Below are 19373 nucleotides of genomic sequence, written 5' to 3'. Positions count from 1 at the left end.
GGTTGTACCATCCCAGAGATGTAGAATCAAGATTTCTTTATTCCTCTTATGTAGCTAGTAGCATATTACAATACACATAGTGCTTTTTCTTCTTTTTACATTTAAGAAATGTCTGATTGGGTAAACTCACAGGTTTCCAGTTCTTGTTTTCCAGCATTTACTACCAAAAACAATGTATAATTAACTCCCTTGTATATCAGAGTAAGACTTCATACTTTAGGCACAGACTGGATGAGTTTGTTATTTTTTTAACTTCCTGATCTATGGCAAAGTGGTCTCAATAGGTACAGCTTCTTCTAAGTCCTAGGAAAAGGTTGTGAGACAAATCACAGTAGCTCACTACAAGTAAAGAAACAAAACAGCTGTATAAGGCTGAGTGTCTAGCTTATTGGTTGACCACATGACTAGCATGTGTAAGCCCTAGCTTCATATTAACACCACACCCCTATCATCCACCCCGCAAAAAAGAGAACAGTCTTTTTTTAAAATGCCATCACAAGAGCTAGGACTCGAACTCAGTAGAGTGTCTGCTTAACATGCATAATCCTCTGGATTTGATCCTGATCACTTATTAATCAGACATGGTGATACACGCCTATAATCATAATTCTAGCACCTGAGAAGTCAAAATAAAAGGATCAAAGATTTAAGGATAAATTCATCCTTAGTTACATATGGAGTTTGAGGTCAACCTGGCTACCTGAGAACCTTTTCCTCCAAAAATTAAAATTAGTATGGTGATGAACATCTTTAGTCCCAGCACTTGGGATACAGAGGCAGGCGGATCTCTGAGTTCCAGAAAAGCCAGGGCTACATACAGACATGGTCTCAAAAAAAAATCAATAAGTGGCCGGGCAGTGGTGGCACACGCCTTTAATCCCAGCACTCGGGAGGTAGAGGTGGGCGGATCTCTGTGAGTTCGAGGTCAGTCTGGTCTACAAGAGCTAGTTCCAGGACAGGCTCCAAAGCTACAGAGCGACCCTATCACGAAAACCCAAAAAAGAAAAAAAATCAATAAATGGATGAATTTAAATTAATTTGAGGCTAGGGTTGGTAATGTACACACCTTAATTGAAGCATTTGAGAAGCTAAGGCAGGCAGATCTCTATGAATTTAAAGCTAGCCTAGACAACAGTGAAAACCATTGGTCTAGTGAATACCAAGCTAGATCCTGCCCTCCCACTTATTCATGTATTTTATTTATGCAAATTTTTATTTTTTAATGCTGAAGAGTTACCCAGCCAAGGGACTGAAGAGATGATTCAGTGGTCAAGTGTGCTGGCTGCTCTTCCAGAGGACCCGGTTTGATTCCCAGCATTCACACGCCAGCTCACAACCTTCTATAACTCCAGTTCTAGGGACACCACCTTCTGGCTTCCATGAGTAGTACTAGGCACACGGTATGCAACATACATGTGGGTAAAACATTCATACACATGAACTAAAACAAGATAAAATAGTTATCCAGCTGAGCATTTTATTTAGCACCTTCCCTCCCACTTAGCAAGCAGTTTTTCTAGCCCCTAAACATGGCTGGAAGATGCTATCATGGAAGCTATCATTTACTGGCACCAGTTTCATGCCAGCCTAGGCTGCTTTGCTGTTCCTCCAGGATTAGAAGTCTTACTGAGATTCCAGCTAAAAAGCACCATATCCACTATAGAACACATTTTGTTTGGATGGCTGAAGTGATTTGAGTGTGATTTGCTTTTTAGAGGTGATCCTTCTGGACTCTGGTGAGCTGGCATTTTATTGACTGTACTCTGGTGGGGCAGGATGCCTCTCTGTCACTTGATCAATTTCCTGAGTAGATTAACATTCTCTTTTTCTCCTCTCAAAGTCATATTTATATTGTAATGTCAAAATACATTTGAATATTTCAAAGATCATTGTATTGGGGATATTTTCATTATAGTTTCTCAAAGTCAGGAAGGTGAGTGGGATTTTGTGCTTATTCTTTTTTCTTACAGAAATCAGAAATCTGTCTAAAACATTTTGACTCAAAAAAAAAAAATAGGGGCTAATTTATTGGCATTTCTTCCAGAGAAATCTTCACCTCTGCTTTTTCTCTGAATCAGGTTGGTGGGAGGAACAGGCATGGCAGTGACCAAAAGGAGTGAATGGGGTTATTGCCTGTGGCGCATCTAACCTAGTTTTACAGCTCTGGGAAAGATGGACAGTGTAGGTCTTGAGAACCATGACTCTTCAGGATTTATCCCTGACACTGGTGTAGTCTCAGAACTGAGCCACCAGTTAGTACTTCAGCTTTACCACCTTTACCTCTGTCCTTAGAATTCTATAAATACAGTGAGAGGTCGGGTTTGGGGTCCCTAGGGACATACTAGCCTGCATTAGGAGGTTAGTACCTTAGTCCATGTTTCCTCCCTGTGGATTGGATTCATGCCTTCCTTATAAGGTTGCAAACTATAGCTGAACTAGCCACTAAAAAAACATCTCACTCCACTGCTGTTGTTGACCTGTTTGCCTTAGCCATAGATACCATGCCTGCCCTAGTGTGCTGTCTAAAACTTGTGGGCCAAGGTCTAAGGACTACCATATTTGTTCTTGACCCATCCTCACAACTGCTCACACAACACTCAGAGTGCAGGAAGATGGAGGTGGATAAAAACACTTGGGCCATAACGGGTTAATATTCTCTGGCTTTCTCTAAAGAATGAAACTTCAGCTATTGTTGTAACCCAGTTTCTGTATCCTTAGCCTGGCCCACTTTTTCTGAAGGTTATTCTGTGAGATCCTATGAGTATTACAGGGGAAAACATATGTAAATTAACTGATAACTTGTCAGGTACAATTGATACTTGTAATGTGTTCTCATTTGTGCTTAGAATCAGAACAGCATTTGGGGAAGCCACAGAAAGCCTACTGCAGAAGACTTGTTTATGTTCCATGACAGGCCAGATACTCCAGAACTAACAGCTAACTGTTTTTGTTTTTGTTTTTTACTTTAATGTTTTTTACATGCTAACAGTTGAAATTAACAATTAGAGGAGTTCATTTTGCCTTTCAAGAAGAATGTCATTTAAAGCCTCCATTTGTGACTGCTTCCCTCATCCCAAACCATATGTGTGTGTGGTTAAGTAGTAATGGATACCATCATTAAGGAATAAATTTAGGCTCGCTGGCTACAAATATCTAAAGAACAGCAAACTTTATATGTTGCATTTGGGGTAGAGTTCTCAGTTGATAAGTAGTTCAATCCCCAGCACCACCTGTAATCCCAGCATTTGGGATGTAGAGGCAAAAGAATCAAAGTTCATGCATCCTTATCTTTTTTTCATCTTCTTAATGTGGGTGGGTGTTTTACCTGCTTATATGTCTGTGCAGTGTGTGTGTGTGTGTGTGTGTGTGTGCGTGTGTGTGTGTGTGTCTAGTGCCTGTATAGTCTAGATCCCCTGGGTGCTGGGAATTGAATCAGGGTCCTCTAGAAGAACATCCAGTGCTCTTAACCACTGAGCCATATCTCCAACCTGAGTCCTTGCTTTTATAGTATGGAGGTGCTGCTGGCTGTGTCCCGCCGCCTGGCTAGCTTAACTCCCAAAATAACCACACGGAAATTGTATTAATTAGATTACTGCCTGGCCTATTATATCTAGCCTCTTCTTGGCTAATTGTTACACCTTGATTTAACCCATTTCTTATAATCTGTGTAGAACCACGAGGCCATGGCTTACCTGGAAAGATTCAACATGTCTGACCTGGCAGCTTCATGGCGGGCGGCTCTCCCTGCCTTCTTTCTCCCAGAATTCTGTTCTGTTTCCTCCTCCCACCTAAGGGCTGCCCTATCAAAAGGCCAAGGCAGCTTCTTTATTCAACCAATGAAAGTAACACACAAACAGAAAAACCTCCTACACCACTTGATTTTTATATGGATGGATGGATGGATGGATGGATGGATATAGATATGTAGATATATAGTTCTGGTTACATTTCCTGACTCTAGGCTCTAGGTTGATGGACAAATTTTGTAAATCTGGTTCAAATAGTTGACTAAGCCACATATGGTTCATACCTGTAATTTTAGCATTCAAGAGGCAGAGGTAGGAGGAGTGCCAGGTCTACATGGTGAGTTCCAGGACAAAGAGCTATGTATTGAGAGCATAGCATGTCTCAGAAAAAGAGCAAACAAAAATAGTTGATCAGCAGCAGTTGTTTCTTTGTGTGAACGTGTTGCCATGGTTTATAATGCTTGCAGGTATCCGTGGCCATCATGCTGCGCACTGTAAACAGCAGACTATCTACAGGCTTCTCCTGCAGTTGCAGGTGTGTGTGGTTGGGTATGGAAGGCCAGCAAATGAGAGTGAAAATAAAATGTATGACCGTGATTTCACTTAAGGAAAGTTCTGACCTATTGTATTTCTGTTTGTTTCAAGAAAATGTGCTTTAGGCTTAAAAGTTTGAGATGAATGGTGGTGAGGTTTATTCGTTTCCAGTTCCAACCAACACAAATGGATGTTCAAATTCTACCCTGGTGAGATCTCAGGACTGTGTTGGCCTATGCAGTATGGATAAAACTCTTTCTGTGTTTGTTTTCTACTAGTGCCTGGATCAAAGTAGAACAGCTAAAGCCTTATCATGCTCATAAAGAGGAGATGATAAAGATCAACAAGGGCAAACGGTTCCAGCAAGCTGTGGATGCTGTTGAAGAGTTCCTCAGGAGAGCCAAGGGGAAAGACCAGGTGAGAGAGACTTTAGCAGTTCCCCACAACAGCAGGCCCGTGGTTTAGCGTGGTTACCAGCAGATGAAATGTGTCACAGACACTCTCCATTCCCATGAGATGCCCAGCAAGGGAACACTGTGTTTCCAGAACTCTATGCCCATGGCTCACTTTTCTGAGGCTCACTTTTTTCTGAAGCATGTTGCTTTTAGAAGGAGTAGCTCAACTCTGGAGTATCTTGAGAGCTTAGGAACATAGCCACCACCTAGCGTTAGGGCTGTACAAGTGACATGATTTTCTTTTTTTAAACTGTTTTTCCAGTGCAAACGGGTGAGCAAGAATCCTGTTTGTCAGGGTGGCTATGAGGACAGTTCACAGAAGTGCCTAGAGCACTACATGGCCAGTGTTGGTAGTGGCTGTTGTAGTGGTCATCATTATTGTTGTTGAACTTTCAGACATCATCCCACACTTCTGCTGATGACAAGAATCGGCGTAATTCCAGTGAGGAGAGAAGTAGGCCAAACTCAGGTGATGAGAAACGCAAGCTTAGCCTGTCTGAAGGGAAGGTGAAGAAGAACTTGGGAGAAGGAAAGAAGAGGGTGACTTCGGGTTCTTCAGAGAGAGGCTCCAAATGCCTTAAAAGAGCCCAAGAGCAAAGTCCCCGGAAGCGGGGTCGGCCCCCAAAGGATGAGAAGGTTTGTCTTACCACTGTAGCTTCCCAAACTAGTGCTTTTTGTGTGTGTAAAGTAGAGCCATGCTCATCTAGTGGGTGTGGAGTTCCTGCCATGCTTTATAAATGATGCAAAAACAAAATGCACAGACATAGTAGGAGCAGGAGGTGGAGGCAGGAGAGCAGTCTCGTGAGTTGCTTGAGTACAACTGGCCTGGCCAGGGGTAAGGCTAGCAAGAAGGGAGGGAAAGCTCTGTAGAGGTGAGCATGTATCCCATGTGAGGCATGAATCTGGCATGAGTATCCTGGCAGGTAGAGGGACAGATAGGTTGACACTGGATCACAGAGGACCATACAGTAAATTCATGATAATGGAAGCTTTTAGAAAGCTATTTAAGCTGGTTGTTTGGATGGCATTGTGTGCCAGACTGAGACTTAGTAACTGTGAGGACAGAAAAGACAGCTAGAAGCCATAGTCACCCATGAGAAGGGATAGCATTTCCTGAAAGGAATGGGGCAGAGGCATTTCAGAGGAAGCCTTTCTATGATTTGGCAACCGGGTATGTGGAGGGGTGTAGATGAAAAGGAAAGAAAGAGAAGGTAGCGCCAAACTTCACCCCTAGAAGATAGTGCCCTTGCTTTCTTACATAATCAGGAGTCAAGAAATGGAGCTGTCTCCCAGAAGAGAGAGAGCTGGTTCTTTTTGGCTTTTGGAGGGATTTGGGGTTTGCTGTTGTCATTGTTTATAAAACTAAAGGTAGAACCTGGAGCTTCATACATGGTCAGCAAACACTCCACCACTAAGCTACATGCTAGTCTTTGGTTCTTTCTTTTAGTGTGATGCATTTGAAGCATGACCCAAACAGTATTAGAGCTGGGGACTTGGGAAGCCATCTTGGATGAAGAATAGCCTTATCCATGAGACTAGATGAGCTTGTCTTGGGAATATGAAGAGGGGTGCTCAAAAAGACAGGCTGTACTGCAAAGAGAATATTTGGTCAGGGCTAGTAAAGTTGGATGTGTGGCCAGATGAAACCAGGAAGGAACGGCACATCTCTCATCTGTGTCTAACAAGTCTTGAATTTCAGGAAGTGAGTGACCTGTGAATTGTGAGGTGCACACTGGGAGATAATGCAGCCAGGATAAAAGGAGCAGAAGCCAGGTGGCTGACGAGTACTGGGTGATAAAACCTTGGTGAAACACTACACACCAGAGCAAGACTGGCAGGTTCAGTCAAACACCAGTGAAACGACCCAGAGCAACTAAAACAGGAGCGCTCACTGCGTCTTGGAGCTGGCCCAGTTATACCCATTCACAGGGTGCCTGGCCAACTGCTACCAGGTTGTCTGATCTTTATGAGATGGGCCAGGAGTGCAGAATTGTATACAAAGCACCCTAAGTTTAAATGTTTGAATCTGATTCACATTTTAAAAACATTCTGCCTGGTCTGCCTCTGTGGGCCACTGATTGGAGAAGGTCCTTCACACTGTCCAAGGCTAAGAGAGCAAGAGTTTCCCTATGAGCATGATCAGGAGGTAGGGAGCTTCAGAGAACTGTAAGCCTCAGTGAATAGGGGACTTTGCAAGGAATGTGACCTGATATGAGCTCCCAAAAGACATAATGTAGTTTTCAGTCAAGAAGGAATTGGAGTTGTCACATTTTATACTGTCTTCAGGCACACGCCTCATAGATTCCTGAATTACCCTGGACAGAAACAGCTTCCTATTAGATAAAGGGAAGTACAATGGAGAGGTTGGAACATGGGCCCTATGTTTGTATTATATATAACCTGTGGCTTCCTGCAACTGATTGACTGTGGCCAAGTTCCTTTCCTTCAGTTTCCTAGTCTAATGGAGCCTCATAGGTTTACTGTGAGAATTGAGTGAGTCCATGGGTGGTGCTGAAGACCATACCTGAAGAGTGATGGGTATCAGATCCAAAACCTGTGTGAGCTATTTCCAGGATAGGAGCCAGGTGTGCAGAGAACTGAGTGGAAAGTTACTCCAGTCTAGCCCTCCCAGGATCCTACGCAAGCTTTCTTCTATCTCAAGACTTTCTTCAAGCTGATAATGAGAAGCATTTCACCCTTACAACCGAGTAACTCATTTGGGTGGTAGTAGCTTTTAACCAGGTTTCAGTCTAGGAAAGCAACCTGCTCTTGACCCCTAGCTGGGTCCTTTCTGGGTGTTTTTGGGTTGGGCCTATGCTCAGTGCTTCAAAGAGTGTGCCCTGGTACTGGAGTGACAGTACATCTGACCTCATCTGTTCTGTAGCTTAGAGTGCAGGTGTGTTACCATAGCAATTGTCATTTGGCTGGCAGTAAGCAGTAAAGCACAGGCTCCTAGCTGCAGAGTCCCAGGTGAGTGCCATTCTGTTGTGGTACAATCTTCTGTCCCCTAAGAATAACTGAAAAGGCCATCCTTGATCTCAGAGGTGTCAAATGCTTACCTTCAGACAAGACTGAATTTATGTCTAGACATCTGTTTCAGATCTTGCCTGGATACTTGCTCCCATGTCTTGACTGCTTCTAAGCTAAGAACTACAGCTTCAGCCAAGTTCAGTCAGTCCCATGGTAGACCTGAAATTTCACACTAACACCAAAAAGAGTGAATCAGGGATAGAGGTCTTTGTGTTTGAACTAAGAGCTGTAAACTCCTTGTTCTCATTCTGGTGTCCCTGGAGCTCCACTGTCCCAACTTCATTGAATACAATCTTTTTTAAAAGACTTATTTATTAAGAGGGCATCAGATCTCTTCACAGATGGTTGTGAGCCACTATGTGGTTGCTGGGAATTGAACTCAGGACCTCTGGAAGAGCAGCCGGTGCTCTTAACCTCTGAGCCATCTTTCTATTTAAAATTCACCAACCTTGTATCAGGTGCCACGTAGTAACGTGATTGGAGGCGTCAATGTTAGCTCAAAAAGATTGTATCTGCCACTGCAGAACTGTCTTTGGGGCAGTGCTACAACATCCTGTCTATTACACAGATGCTTATTGGGCAGCTTTGTCCCCTCTCAGGAAGAGATCCCTACCCCCACTTCTCTAAGGCATATTTAGGTTCATCTACATGCCAGCATGATTCCCAATGTGGAGTAGAGTGGAAGGAGAACACACTTGTAATAGCACCAACCCTGGGTCCAAATTACTGGAATTTGGATTGTTTTGTGTGGGTTTTTGTTTGTTCAATTGGTTAGTTGGTTGATTTTTTTTTTCTGGTTGGTTTTTTGTTTGTTTGTTTGTTTTGGGTTTGTGTGTATATTTTTAGATAGGTCTCACTATATAGCTTTGGCTGGCCTGGACCTGTGCAAACTCAGAGATATGCCTGTGTCTGCCTCCCCGGGGGCTGGGATGAAAGGTGTGTGCCACCATTCCCATGAGTTTGAATTTTTAATCTGTCTCACAGTTAACCAAGTTGATCTCCTTGCTTTTCTTTTCTGTAAAAGGAAGGCAGTATTCTCCATTGTGAGTAATGGGGTTACAGAAGACCATATATGTAAATTAGTACTAAGATGATTTCTGAAACCTTTGCTGTCATTGTAATCAACATCACCTTCAAATGGGAGAAGGTACTGAGAGGTCAAATAAAGCTATTTTGATGAAGGAACCTTTCCACGGTGTCCTAAAGTGAGCCTGTGACTCAGTAGACATGGTGGAAGACCATCCCCAGTAATACAGAAGTTCTGAGGTGGGTTGAGTTTGGAGTGTTTGGAATGGGGGAATGGAGGGCTGGTAAACTAGAGAATGACAAAGGAAGAGAAAAAATTAGGACTCAGGCTGGGTAGTGGTGGTACACACCTTCAGTCCCAACATTCGAAAGGCAGAGGCAGGTGTTATCTCTGTGAGTTTGAGGCCAGCCTGGTCTACAGAGCAAGTTCCAGGACAGCCAGAGCTATTAAGCAAAGAAACCCTGTCTCAGGAGGGTAGGGGAGGAAGGGGAGCAGAAAGTGGGGTAAGGTGACTAACAGTAGAGCCCTTCCTGAAGGCTGCTATAGCAAATTTTAGCTTCCTTGTGAGACATGGGAAACTGGCTTCAGGCAAATAGGGGGGTCTGACATGAGCTGGTGTGTGAAATCTAGTCTGAATGGAGCCAGAGAGGGAGCAGGAAATACATTGTTCAGCTGCCTGCTTACGGGGATGGTGGTATGTTGGCCAGTTTGGTATGAGTGACAAGGGAGAAGGGTGGCTTTATAGTGACAAAGCAGTGATCACTGCCCTTTGAGTCAAGGGAAACTCAAATTAGTAGAGGAGGAGACCTGGCACCAGGAAGATGGAATGTTTGTGGGCACATGGGCATTCACCCTGGTATCCCACCAAGGTGGGTGAAGTATGATTTATTATCACGGGTAGGAGGGGCCAGACCAGCTTAGTCCAAGGGAATGGGGCCCAGGCTATGCAGATGAAGAGCTACTCATTTGAACCTGTGCCAAATGTATTCTGGCATTCATCATCACTTTCAGATCTGGGTGGGTCTCCTCAGCATACCATAGTGTTGTTCTTGTTCTTGTCTATTTAAGACAAGGTAGATTCTCTCTGAAGCTGATTATTATTATTAGTGATTATTACCTGCCATAACGAATTTCCCTGTGACCTGCTGGCAGCTTCCTAATTAACCTTCATTCTTGTGACATAAGGTGTATGTGTGGGTTTCGTTAATACAGGACTGGAGAAGGCTCACTTTGTGTTGGCAGGAAGCAGTTGCCCTTCTCCCACTTAGAACCTTGCCCAAGAGATTGGCTTGAACTTACACTTAGACCATGGCACTTGCTAGGAGCTTAGTTTAGGGTTGAGTGTGGCCAAAAGGGAAGCAAAGTATCCTAATGGTTTCTCTGCTTTTCTCCTTTAGGACCTCACCATCCCTGAGTCGAGCACTGTGAAAGGGATGATGGCGGGACCAATGGCCGCATTTAAATGGCAGCCAACTGCAAGCGAGGTAAAGAATTTTTCCTGCTGTTAGCACTGGGCCACAATGTCAGAACAAGCACACAGCAGATTTTCTGGCTTTGCTATGATCCTCTTTCCATTTCCACCCTTTCTGTTGTTTGGTTTTGTTTTATTGAATAACAAGCAGTACAGAGGTCTAGGAGGAAAAAACTGCTTAGTGTTTTAGGTTTAATCTTCTAGGCAGTTTGCCTGTTTAGCATCATATATAGGATTATAGAGCCACTATCATTCTTACTGTTTGTAGTAGAATTGTTTTTGTATTTATTGTAAATACCCTCTCTTCCATTAATATTCTTTTTTTTTCCTCTGTTTTGTTGTGCATGCGCCCCCCCCCCACCATGACCACCTTAGAGGAAGTATGAGGAAGTAGTTTTTTGGGGGGAGGGTTGAGGGAGAGGTTATTTTGTCTTATGGCAGGGTCTCCCTAGGTAGTCCCTGCCTACATCAAACTAGATATCCTTCCACCTCAGATACCAATGTTAGATACTAGGATTATAGAAATGTAGCTACTAAGCCCAATTAATGCAGGTCTTGATGTTTTGTAGCCTGGGGTCACACTGACTTCCCTGTGCCTGCACCTGGTCGTAGGCATAGTTGTGAACAGTTGTGGAACTCTGTGGTTGTGACCACTATAATCAGAATTGATCCCAGGAAGCCAAGCCCTCCCTACAAGGGTCTGGACTCAGACCCAAGGAGACCAGAGTTCTGAAACGAAGAGTCCTGGAACTGTTGTGGCTTATGCAGCCAGACCAGCTGCATGCCTGGTGAATATTTAGTACTAAAATGCAGGAGGGCTTTATAGTATTTTCCACAGAGTGACTAGAGTGATTGGTCTTAAACTGCAGAAGCATCTGTCTTTTTTGTACTTGAATCCATTTTTCCTTCACTAGAAAAACATAACATAAAAAAACTTAAGCTAACTCTGGCTTATGAAAGGCCAGAATTAGGCCTGATGGCACAGGCTTGCAATCCTAGCAGAGGCTGAAGCAAGACGATCACAGGGTCATGGCCTGCCTGAGTAACCAAGTGAGCTGAAGGCCCAGCCTGAGTAACATGAATCCATTTTAGCTTATAATAAAAAGTGAAAAGAAACCAGTAGCACCCACCTTTAATCCTAGGACTCAGGAGGCAGAGGTAGGTAGATCTCTGTGAGTTCGAACACAGCCTGATCTACAAAGCAAGTTCCAGGACAGCCAGAGCTATAACAGAGAAACCCTGTCTCAAAAAGAAAAAAAAGAAAAGAAAAAAAAAGATGAAAAGAGGCAGAGTCAAAGACAGGTGAATATATGTGTTTGAGGCCAGAGCTATAAAGTGAGTGTCTTAACAAAAAAAAAAAAAAATGTGGAAAGAGGGCTTAGAGGTAGAGCTCAGTGGTAGAGCACCTGCCTAGTATTGGCAAGGCCCTCTAGATTCAATTCCTAGTACAGAAAAAAAAAACACACACACACACACAAAAAAAAAAACACTGCCAGGGTTGGGGATGGCACATGCCTTTAATCCAAATAAAGAGACAGAGGCAGGTGTATCCCTGTATGTTTTAGGCCAGTGTAGTCTACGGAGCAAGTTCCAAGACAGCCAGGGCTACTCAGAAACCCTGTCTCAAAAAATAGAAGTTTCCCAACAGCTTTGAAGGAGATTTTGTTGGAGAAACCTTGCAGCAGAAGGGCGTCCCTCATCTTGGCAAGAGGAAGTGGCTTTGTTAGAGGGTAGCTCATTTGATTTCCTTGTTTTCTGATTTCAGCCAGTCAAAGATGCCGATCCTCATTTCCATCATTTTCTGTTGAGCCAAACAGAGAAGGTGAGTGCTCACTTGGGACGAACCTGTTTATGAATGCCATAGCAACAAGCTAAGTGACAGTATAGGCCCATGAGAAAATCACATGCCAGTGAAATTAAAATTGAGAACAGTTTTAGAACTCAGCCACTTGTACTGCTGAGAAATCAGCTGTTGCCTTCAGAGTCTAAGGCGGAAGGAGCTAGACATGAAGGCTGTCTCCATGAGGTTGCCCATGCTTCCTGGGTCCACATCCTGTGGCTCTGTGGTCAGGATAGCTCCCAGCCCCGTGGCTATTGCAGGAAGTGTTATTAAAGTTTGTGAGACTGGGGGTTGGGCCAGACTTTGCAGGAATCCTATAGCAGTGAGTGACTTTGGAGGTGGGCAGATTTGATTTCCAGTCCAGCTTTTACTGACCAGCTCCGTAACAAGATACATAAGTTGACACCTAAAACCCAGAGTCAGACAAAGACCTGCAAAGAGCTATGTGGAGTGTTGAGGGGTAATGGATTTCTTAAAATTATACACCAAAGAAATACCCTGTGTTATTGTCTCACTCTAGGTATAACCACTTAGGGGATTACCATGTAGAGCTGTTACACTGCACTTAGTAAACTGACTTTTCCCTTCCTCTTTATTAGCCAGCTGTCTGTTACCAGGCAATCACAAAGAAGTTGAAAATATGTGAAGAGGTTTGTAAGCTCCCTGCCTTTCAATTTTTATCTCACCTGTAGTCTCGTTGTGGTCAGACTGCTAGATGATCATTTATACTTCCTGTCCCTAGGAAACTGGTTCCACCTCCATCCAGGCAGCAGACAGCACAGCGGTGAATGGCAGCATCACACCCACAGACAAAAAGTAAGACCTTGGGTGATGAGGCCTCCTGGAGACTCCGGATTCTGTTACAGCGGGGGAAGTGGCACCGAGGGAACCCTGAAGGACGTGTCCAACCAAGCCTGATAATAATTTGACAGCAGTTATATTTATCAGAGGAAGTTGTCATTCCTACCCCCACCTCCCATGGGGTCCTTCATTGAGACTAGACTCAGGTCTTGACTCCCTGTCAGTGAGTCTGAGCAGCTACTTAGAAGATCTCTGAGCCTCCCAAAAGATGGCTTGTAAATCACTGTCTCAGGCCCCCATCCTGGTTGGGGCTTCTCAGCTGATAGAGTCTGTCTAGGGTACAGCCCAAGAATTCATTTCTTTGCAAGTAGCAGAACTAACTGCTCTTGCTGCTACTGCTAGTCTGGAGCTACTCTTGGAAATTTGGCTCAGTATATACATTTACCGTGCGTGATGGGAGCTCTAAGATTAGCCCTGGTGAGAGGCAAGCAGGTTTTTGGAATAAAGCCCTTTGTATTAACTTACCCATTCCTCCCTCTGTCACCTCCCTGTTTTTCCCCTGCACCCTCAGCTGCTTTCCACCTTGCCTACAGGATGGGCCCCAAACCTTCCAGAGACCTGTCTTTGCAGCTTCACTGCTACTTCAGCTGAGCCGGTTGAACCTGTAGTCATTTAATGGAAAGGGTTTCATTACTAAGGAAGTGTGTTTTGAGCAATATAACAAGTATGAATTCTCATTTGTATTTTCCACATAGTTCTCTCACAGAGTAAACTCAGTATAACTTTTAACAGTTCAAACTCTTGAAATCCCAGGTTATATAGAGTCTTCTTGAACTCCCTCTCTGCAGTGTGCAGAAGATAGGAGCTTGTTGGAAACTGATCAAAGGTTGGGGGAGATAGAGCCCAGAGGTGGTGGTACACACCTGCGATCCCAGCACTTGGGAGGCTGGGACAGAAAAGGATCAGGAGTTCTAGGCCAACGTGGACTGCTTAGCACAACCATGTCTCAAAACAGAAAGGTGAGGGCCAGGCATAGAAGGTAGGTATCCTTTAGTAAGGATTATACTGGTTTTAAAAACAAGACCAGCACAGGACTAATGACTTGAATCATATTCTCACCCATGACCTTGACTCCCTCTCAAGGCAACTCTTTTGTTTTTCAGTTTTTCAAGACAGGATTTCTCTGTGGCCCTAGCTGTCCTAAAATTTACTCTGTAGACCAGACTGGCCTCAAAGTCACAAAGACCCGCCTGCTTCTGCCTCCTGAGTGCTAGGATAAAGGCATTTGCCAACACCACCCGGCAAAGCATCTCTTTCTTTATATATTGAGTTTGAAATCAGCTACCAAAGCAACTGATCCATGTTAACCCACACTGACATAGCAACTGTTGGACTATTACTTGTCATGTTGGAAATACAGATACTTTGTTCATATCTGTTGAGTTTCCTAAAACACAAAAGGAAAGAAAATGACTGACTTGAAAGGCCTTGTGGGGAGAAATTGTACTACTACATAAGAGAGATATGAATGTCAAAAGTCTTGTTATAAAACCTAGTGGTCAAAGAACCCTTTGTTGAAGAAGGTGGTGGCTTTGATTAACATGATGTTATGTGTGCTGGGACAGAAAGTGTTGAGTACTAGATATTCCTGCCAGAATAAGGAAAGCCTCCAATTAAAGGAGTCATTTTCCAATGGTGCCTGCAGGTGAGATTCCAGAAAAACCAAAAGTATGGAGAGGCTGCACAGAACCTTTGTGAGGAATTTGCAGAAAATGTTGAAAACTGAGAGAAAACCCGAATAGAAAACAAGAAAATAGTGAAATTTCTAAAAGAAAGGCATTTAACTATTATACCATACAAGAAGAAATGAAGGTATATAAAAACCAGCTGGGTATAGTGGTTCACTCTGGAGTCCAGCACTCAGGAGGCTGACACAGGAACATTGCTCTAAGTTGAGGCTACTGAGCCACATATCTGACCAGACTGGTCTACAGTGTGAGACCCTGTGTCAATTTAAAAAAATAAAATAAAAGTCTGGGGAAATGGCTCAATTGATAAACTCTTACCACATAATTCAGGACCTAAATTCTGTTCCCAGTACCCACATGAAAAAGCCAGACATGGTGGAGCATACCTCTAATCTAAGTGCTAAAGAGACAGGCAGGTAGATCACTGGAGCTCACTGGCCAGACAACTTCGCCTGCGTAGCAAGTTTCAGGCCTGTGAGAATCTTGTCTCCCAAAAAAGTTGTTTGTGTCTGACAATGACACTCAAGGTTATCTTTTGACCTACACATACTCACAAAAATATAAGAACCAGAAAAGACATTTAGGCAAAATTAAGATCTCTGTACAAGTACATAAAGATAGCAGTAATAGCTTTGTAAGTAATGCTTACATACTATTTTTATGTACTTGTACAGATAGTAGTCTCTCGATTTCTTCAGTGGCAGGAAGTTAGAATAAGCAGCAGAAGTTAAAGGCAAAATTTACCATTTGCACTTCAGTCACTGAGAGTTGTGATGGATTGAGAATAAGGTGTTGGAAACGAAGCTTTGGAGGATGTAAGGTGAACCTGGAAGAACAGGTGTCAGGGAGAGGCAGTGCATACTACTACTATTGCCTCCTGCACTGTGGAAGTCGCCTGGCTATCAACACTTGTCTCTGTAGTTTATGGATTTGGGACACACTATATAGTGGTCTGAAAGCCTAGTGCACGGAGTTGCTGATCAGCATGCCAGCCATTCAGGAGCTGAAGACAGCTCTGTGCTTTGTCACTGGAGTGGAATTAGAAGCTCAGATGCTCTATCAAAAGCAAGGGGGCCCACAATTGGAAGACTAACCATGAGGTATGGAAATAATGCTTTGGTATCTGGTAGTCAAAGATTTAGACATGGCCATATGCATTTAGGGACACTTACTGACCATCCAGAAGAAGAGGTAAAGCATTGCCTAATATGAAACTCCCCTAGCTTTGATACCCAGTGTCATAAAAGAAAAAAGTGCATTATTACTTGTGCTGCAAGATGGACGTGCCTTTGAACCAACCAATCTTTGTCTTTTTCAGGATAGGATTTTTGGGCCTTGGCTTAATGGGAAGTGGCATCGTCTCCAATTTGCTAAAAATGGGTCATACAGTGACTGTCTGGAACCGGACTGCAGAGAAAGTAAGTATTAAGGGTGAGGTTTGTCACTTGGAAAGTGGAGTAACTGGGGTAGTTACTCAGTGTTTCCATTCAGTAGTGTTCTGTACACAGAAAAATGAGCTAAGCTCAGTCCAGACAGAAGGATATATAAGATGTTATTATAAAAATTTAAATATTTAAAACTACTCAAGGTATGCCACACATGATGTTCCATGTCTGTGATTTCAGCACTGAGGCGATTGAGGCATGAGGATTGCCTTGCATTCTAGGCTAGCCTAGGTTTTATAGGAAGCCCCAGACTACAGTATGACCTTTTCTCAACAATACAAAGAAGCCTAGTAGGCCGGGCGATGGTGGCGCACACCTTTAATCCCAGCACTCGGGAGGCAGAGGCAGGCGGATCTCTGAGTTCGAGACCAGCCTGGTCTACAGAGCTAGTTCCAGGACAGGCTCCAAAGCCACAGAGAAACCCTGTCTCGAAAAACCAAAAAACAAACAAACAAACAAAAAAAAAAAAAAAAAAAAAGAAGCCTAGCATGGTAGTGCACTCCCTTAATTGTAGCACTCAGGAGACAGAAGCAGGCAGATCTCTATGAATTCAAGGCCATCTTGGTCTACAGAGAAAGTTATGAGAAACCTTGTCTCAAAAAAAAAAAAAAAAAAAAAAAAACAGGCTGGAAAGATGGCTCAACAACAGTTGAAAGTGTGTGTACTGTGTACTATTCCAGAGATCTAGGGTTCAGTCCCTGGCATATACATCAGGTAACTTACAAGCACCTATAACTCCAGCTCCAGCAAATTCAGTGGCCTCTTCTGACTAATGGACACCTGTGTTCATGTGTGCGCGCACACACACACATACATTAAAAATAGTCTTTTTAAAAAGAAAATACAAATAACAATAGCAGCAGAAATACCATTGCTATAAAATGAAGAGTACCCTATCATGTGGAGTATGTAGGCAGACCAGCTTCATCCTTTGTAACCACCATACTGTATCTATGATGTGGCCCAGTCTGAGCAGATTGAGCAGCAAGGCATGCTTCAGGAAATGAGAGCGCTGTTCTTATATGGACTGAAGGACCAGAGACTAGAAAGGTGCTATAGTCCTATGAATGATAAATAACTGCAGGGCTGAAGTGAGAACTGATCACTAAAAGAGACATTGGAGCTAAATGATGACAAAATATTAATAAAAATGATTATTAACAAAAATGTCACCAAAAAAACAAAAAACAAACAGATAAACCAGGCAGTGGTAGTTCATGCCTTTAATACTAGACTAGCACTTGGGAGGTAGAGGCAGGTGGATCTCTGTGAGTTCGTGGCCAGTCTGGTCTATAAAGTGACTTCTAGGACAGCCAGAGCAGTTACACAGAGAAACCCTGTCTCAAAAAAAAGCATGTCTTCAGGGCTGGGTATGGTAGTATATGCCTTTGGTCCTAACAGAGGCAAAAAGATTTTGTTTCAAGGCCAGTCTGGCCTACAGTGTAAGTTCCAAGCCAACCAGTGCTACATCATGAGACTTCATCTCAAAACAAAATATTTTAGGGACTAGACTGTAGGTGAGTGCTAGAGCAAGGCCCTGGTTCTCTTCCTTAGTACCTCCACTCCCAAAATTGGTTTGTACTGGATCAGGTGCCTTTCAGAACAGAAAAATGATTGGGTTTTGTGGGGAGCCTGGGACAGTGGGCTCCAAAGGCCATGCTTTATTGTTAGGCCACAGGTGTTGGGCATTGGGTACATTCTGTGAGGCTCAGCCCAGGTAAGATCCTAAAGCTCCACTGCAGTAGTGACTCCAGCATTCTCTGCAGAACTGCAGTTGCTGCAAGTGAGGGAAAGCAGGGTGTCTGGGCACGTGTGGTAGTGGGACATTTCCCTTTGAAAGAAGTGCCTCTGGCTGCCATTTTTCTTGATTGGAAAACATAGACAAGAGAGTGAAGCGTCTAAGAATTAAGTCAGGCAGACCCAAATTCAAATCACAGATATGCTGTGTACCTTACATGGCAAGACACTTGGCTTGTCTCCCCCTGTGTGAGTAGCAGAGCGAGAGCACCTGCTTCCTAGAGGGCAGAAATGGACAGTACTCAGCTCTGAGGAACTCAACGCAGGACCAGGCAGGAGACTGCTGTAAAAAGCCATTTAGTCTTCTAGTAATCCCCCTTGGAATTTCTTTTAAGTCTGTTGATAGAAATGGTCTTTTGACTGGGCATGATGATGCTTGCTTTCAGTCCCAGAATTTGGAAGACAGAGGCAATGAGATCTCTATGAGTTCGAAGGTCAGCCTGGCCTACAACACCTAACAAGTTACAGGCCAACCAAACATAGTGAGATGCTGATACCCATCTGTCAAAAGAGGAAAGGTCTTCTAGGACTGGAGAGATGGCTCAATAGGTGATGGTTCTTGCCACCAAGTCTAACCACCTGAGTCCTGAATTTTATCACCAGGACTCAAATTGTGAAAGAAGGGACTCCTGACCCACGTGTTCACATACATACATCACTAAGTAAATAAATATAAAAGCAAGAAAAAAGTTTGAATAGTCCTCTGGCCAGGTACAGAGGCAAGTGTTTATGGTCCCAGCTGCTCAGGAGGCTAGACTTCCCAGGCCAGACTGACTGCAAAACACAGTGAGACTGTATCAGAATGACAGCAAAATAGAATGATCTACTGGTGCTTCTGAAATAATAAATAAGAAACATGGTCTTAGTATTCAGAAAAAAAAGAATAAACTGAGTGGTGGAGGTGCACGCCTTTAATCCCAGCATTTGGGAGGCAGAGGTAGGCCGATCTCTGAGTTCAAGGTCAGCGTGGTCTCTATAACTACTTCCAGGACTCCAAGAGCTAGAGAAACCCTGTCTCGGGGTGGAAGTAAAATTGACTTATTATGGCTTATACATAGACAGAAGGAACATTAGTTCAAAGCCAGCCTAGGCTACCTAGCAAATTGAAGGCTAATCTGAACTACAGAATTAGACACTGTCAAAAAAAATTATTTTTATTTATTTTTTTTTCTGAGGCAGAGTTTCTCTGTGTAGTCCTGACTGTCTGGAACTCACTGCGTAGACCAGACTGGCCTCTAACTCACAGAGATCTGCCTGCCTCTGTCTCCTGGCTGGTGGAATTAAAGGCATGTGCCATCACTGCCTGACCCAAAAAAAAAAAAAAAAAAGATTTAAGAGTGTGGTGGGGGGCTGGAGAGATGGCTCATTGGTTAAGGGCATTGCCTGCTCTTCCAAAGGTCCTGAGTTCAATTCCCGGCAACCACATGGTGGCTCACAACCATCTGTAATGAGGTCTGGTGCCCTCTTCTGGCCTGCAGA

The 19373-nt window shown here is 43.6% G+C and overlaps 1 protein-coding gene across 4 annotated transcripts in view; it reads left to right on the top strand.

Moving 5' to 3' along the window:
• The window catches only part of Glyr1 (glyoxylate reductase 1 homolog), a 40043-nt gene that overhangs the window by 9222 nt on the left and 11448 nt on the right, over nt 1–19373 (top strand). For 2 of the 4 annotated variants that reach the window (XM_038325088.1, XM_038325087.1), the window contains exons 4-10: nt 4559–4697; nt 5132–5371; nt 10190–10276; nt 12029–12085; nt 12703–12753; nt 12846–12919; nt 15971–16070. In XM_038325088.1, coding sequence (XP_038181016.1) covers nt 4611–4697; nt 5132–5371; nt 10190–10276; nt 12029–12085; nt 12703–12753; nt 12846–12919; nt 15971–16070 — 696 coding nt within the window. In that variant the 5' untranslated portion in view covers nt 4559–4610. The remainder of the gene's footprint in view (nt 1–4558; nt 4698–5131; nt 5372–10189; nt 10277–12028; nt 12086–12702; nt 12754–12845; nt 12920–15970; nt 16071–19373) is intronic. The other 2 variants (XM_038325089.1, XM_038325090.1) reach the window with 1 other exon arrangement.

Source organism: Arvicola amphibius, chromosome 4 (assembly GCF_903992535.2).
Source record: "Arvicola amphibius chromosome 4, mArvAmp1.2, whole genome shotgun sequence".
Taxonomy (NCBI): domain Eukaryota; kingdom Metazoa; phylum Chordata; class Mammalia; order Rodentia; family Cricetidae; genus Arvicola; species Arvicola amphibius.
This window is presented reverse-complemented; position numbering and strand designations above follow the sequence as displayed.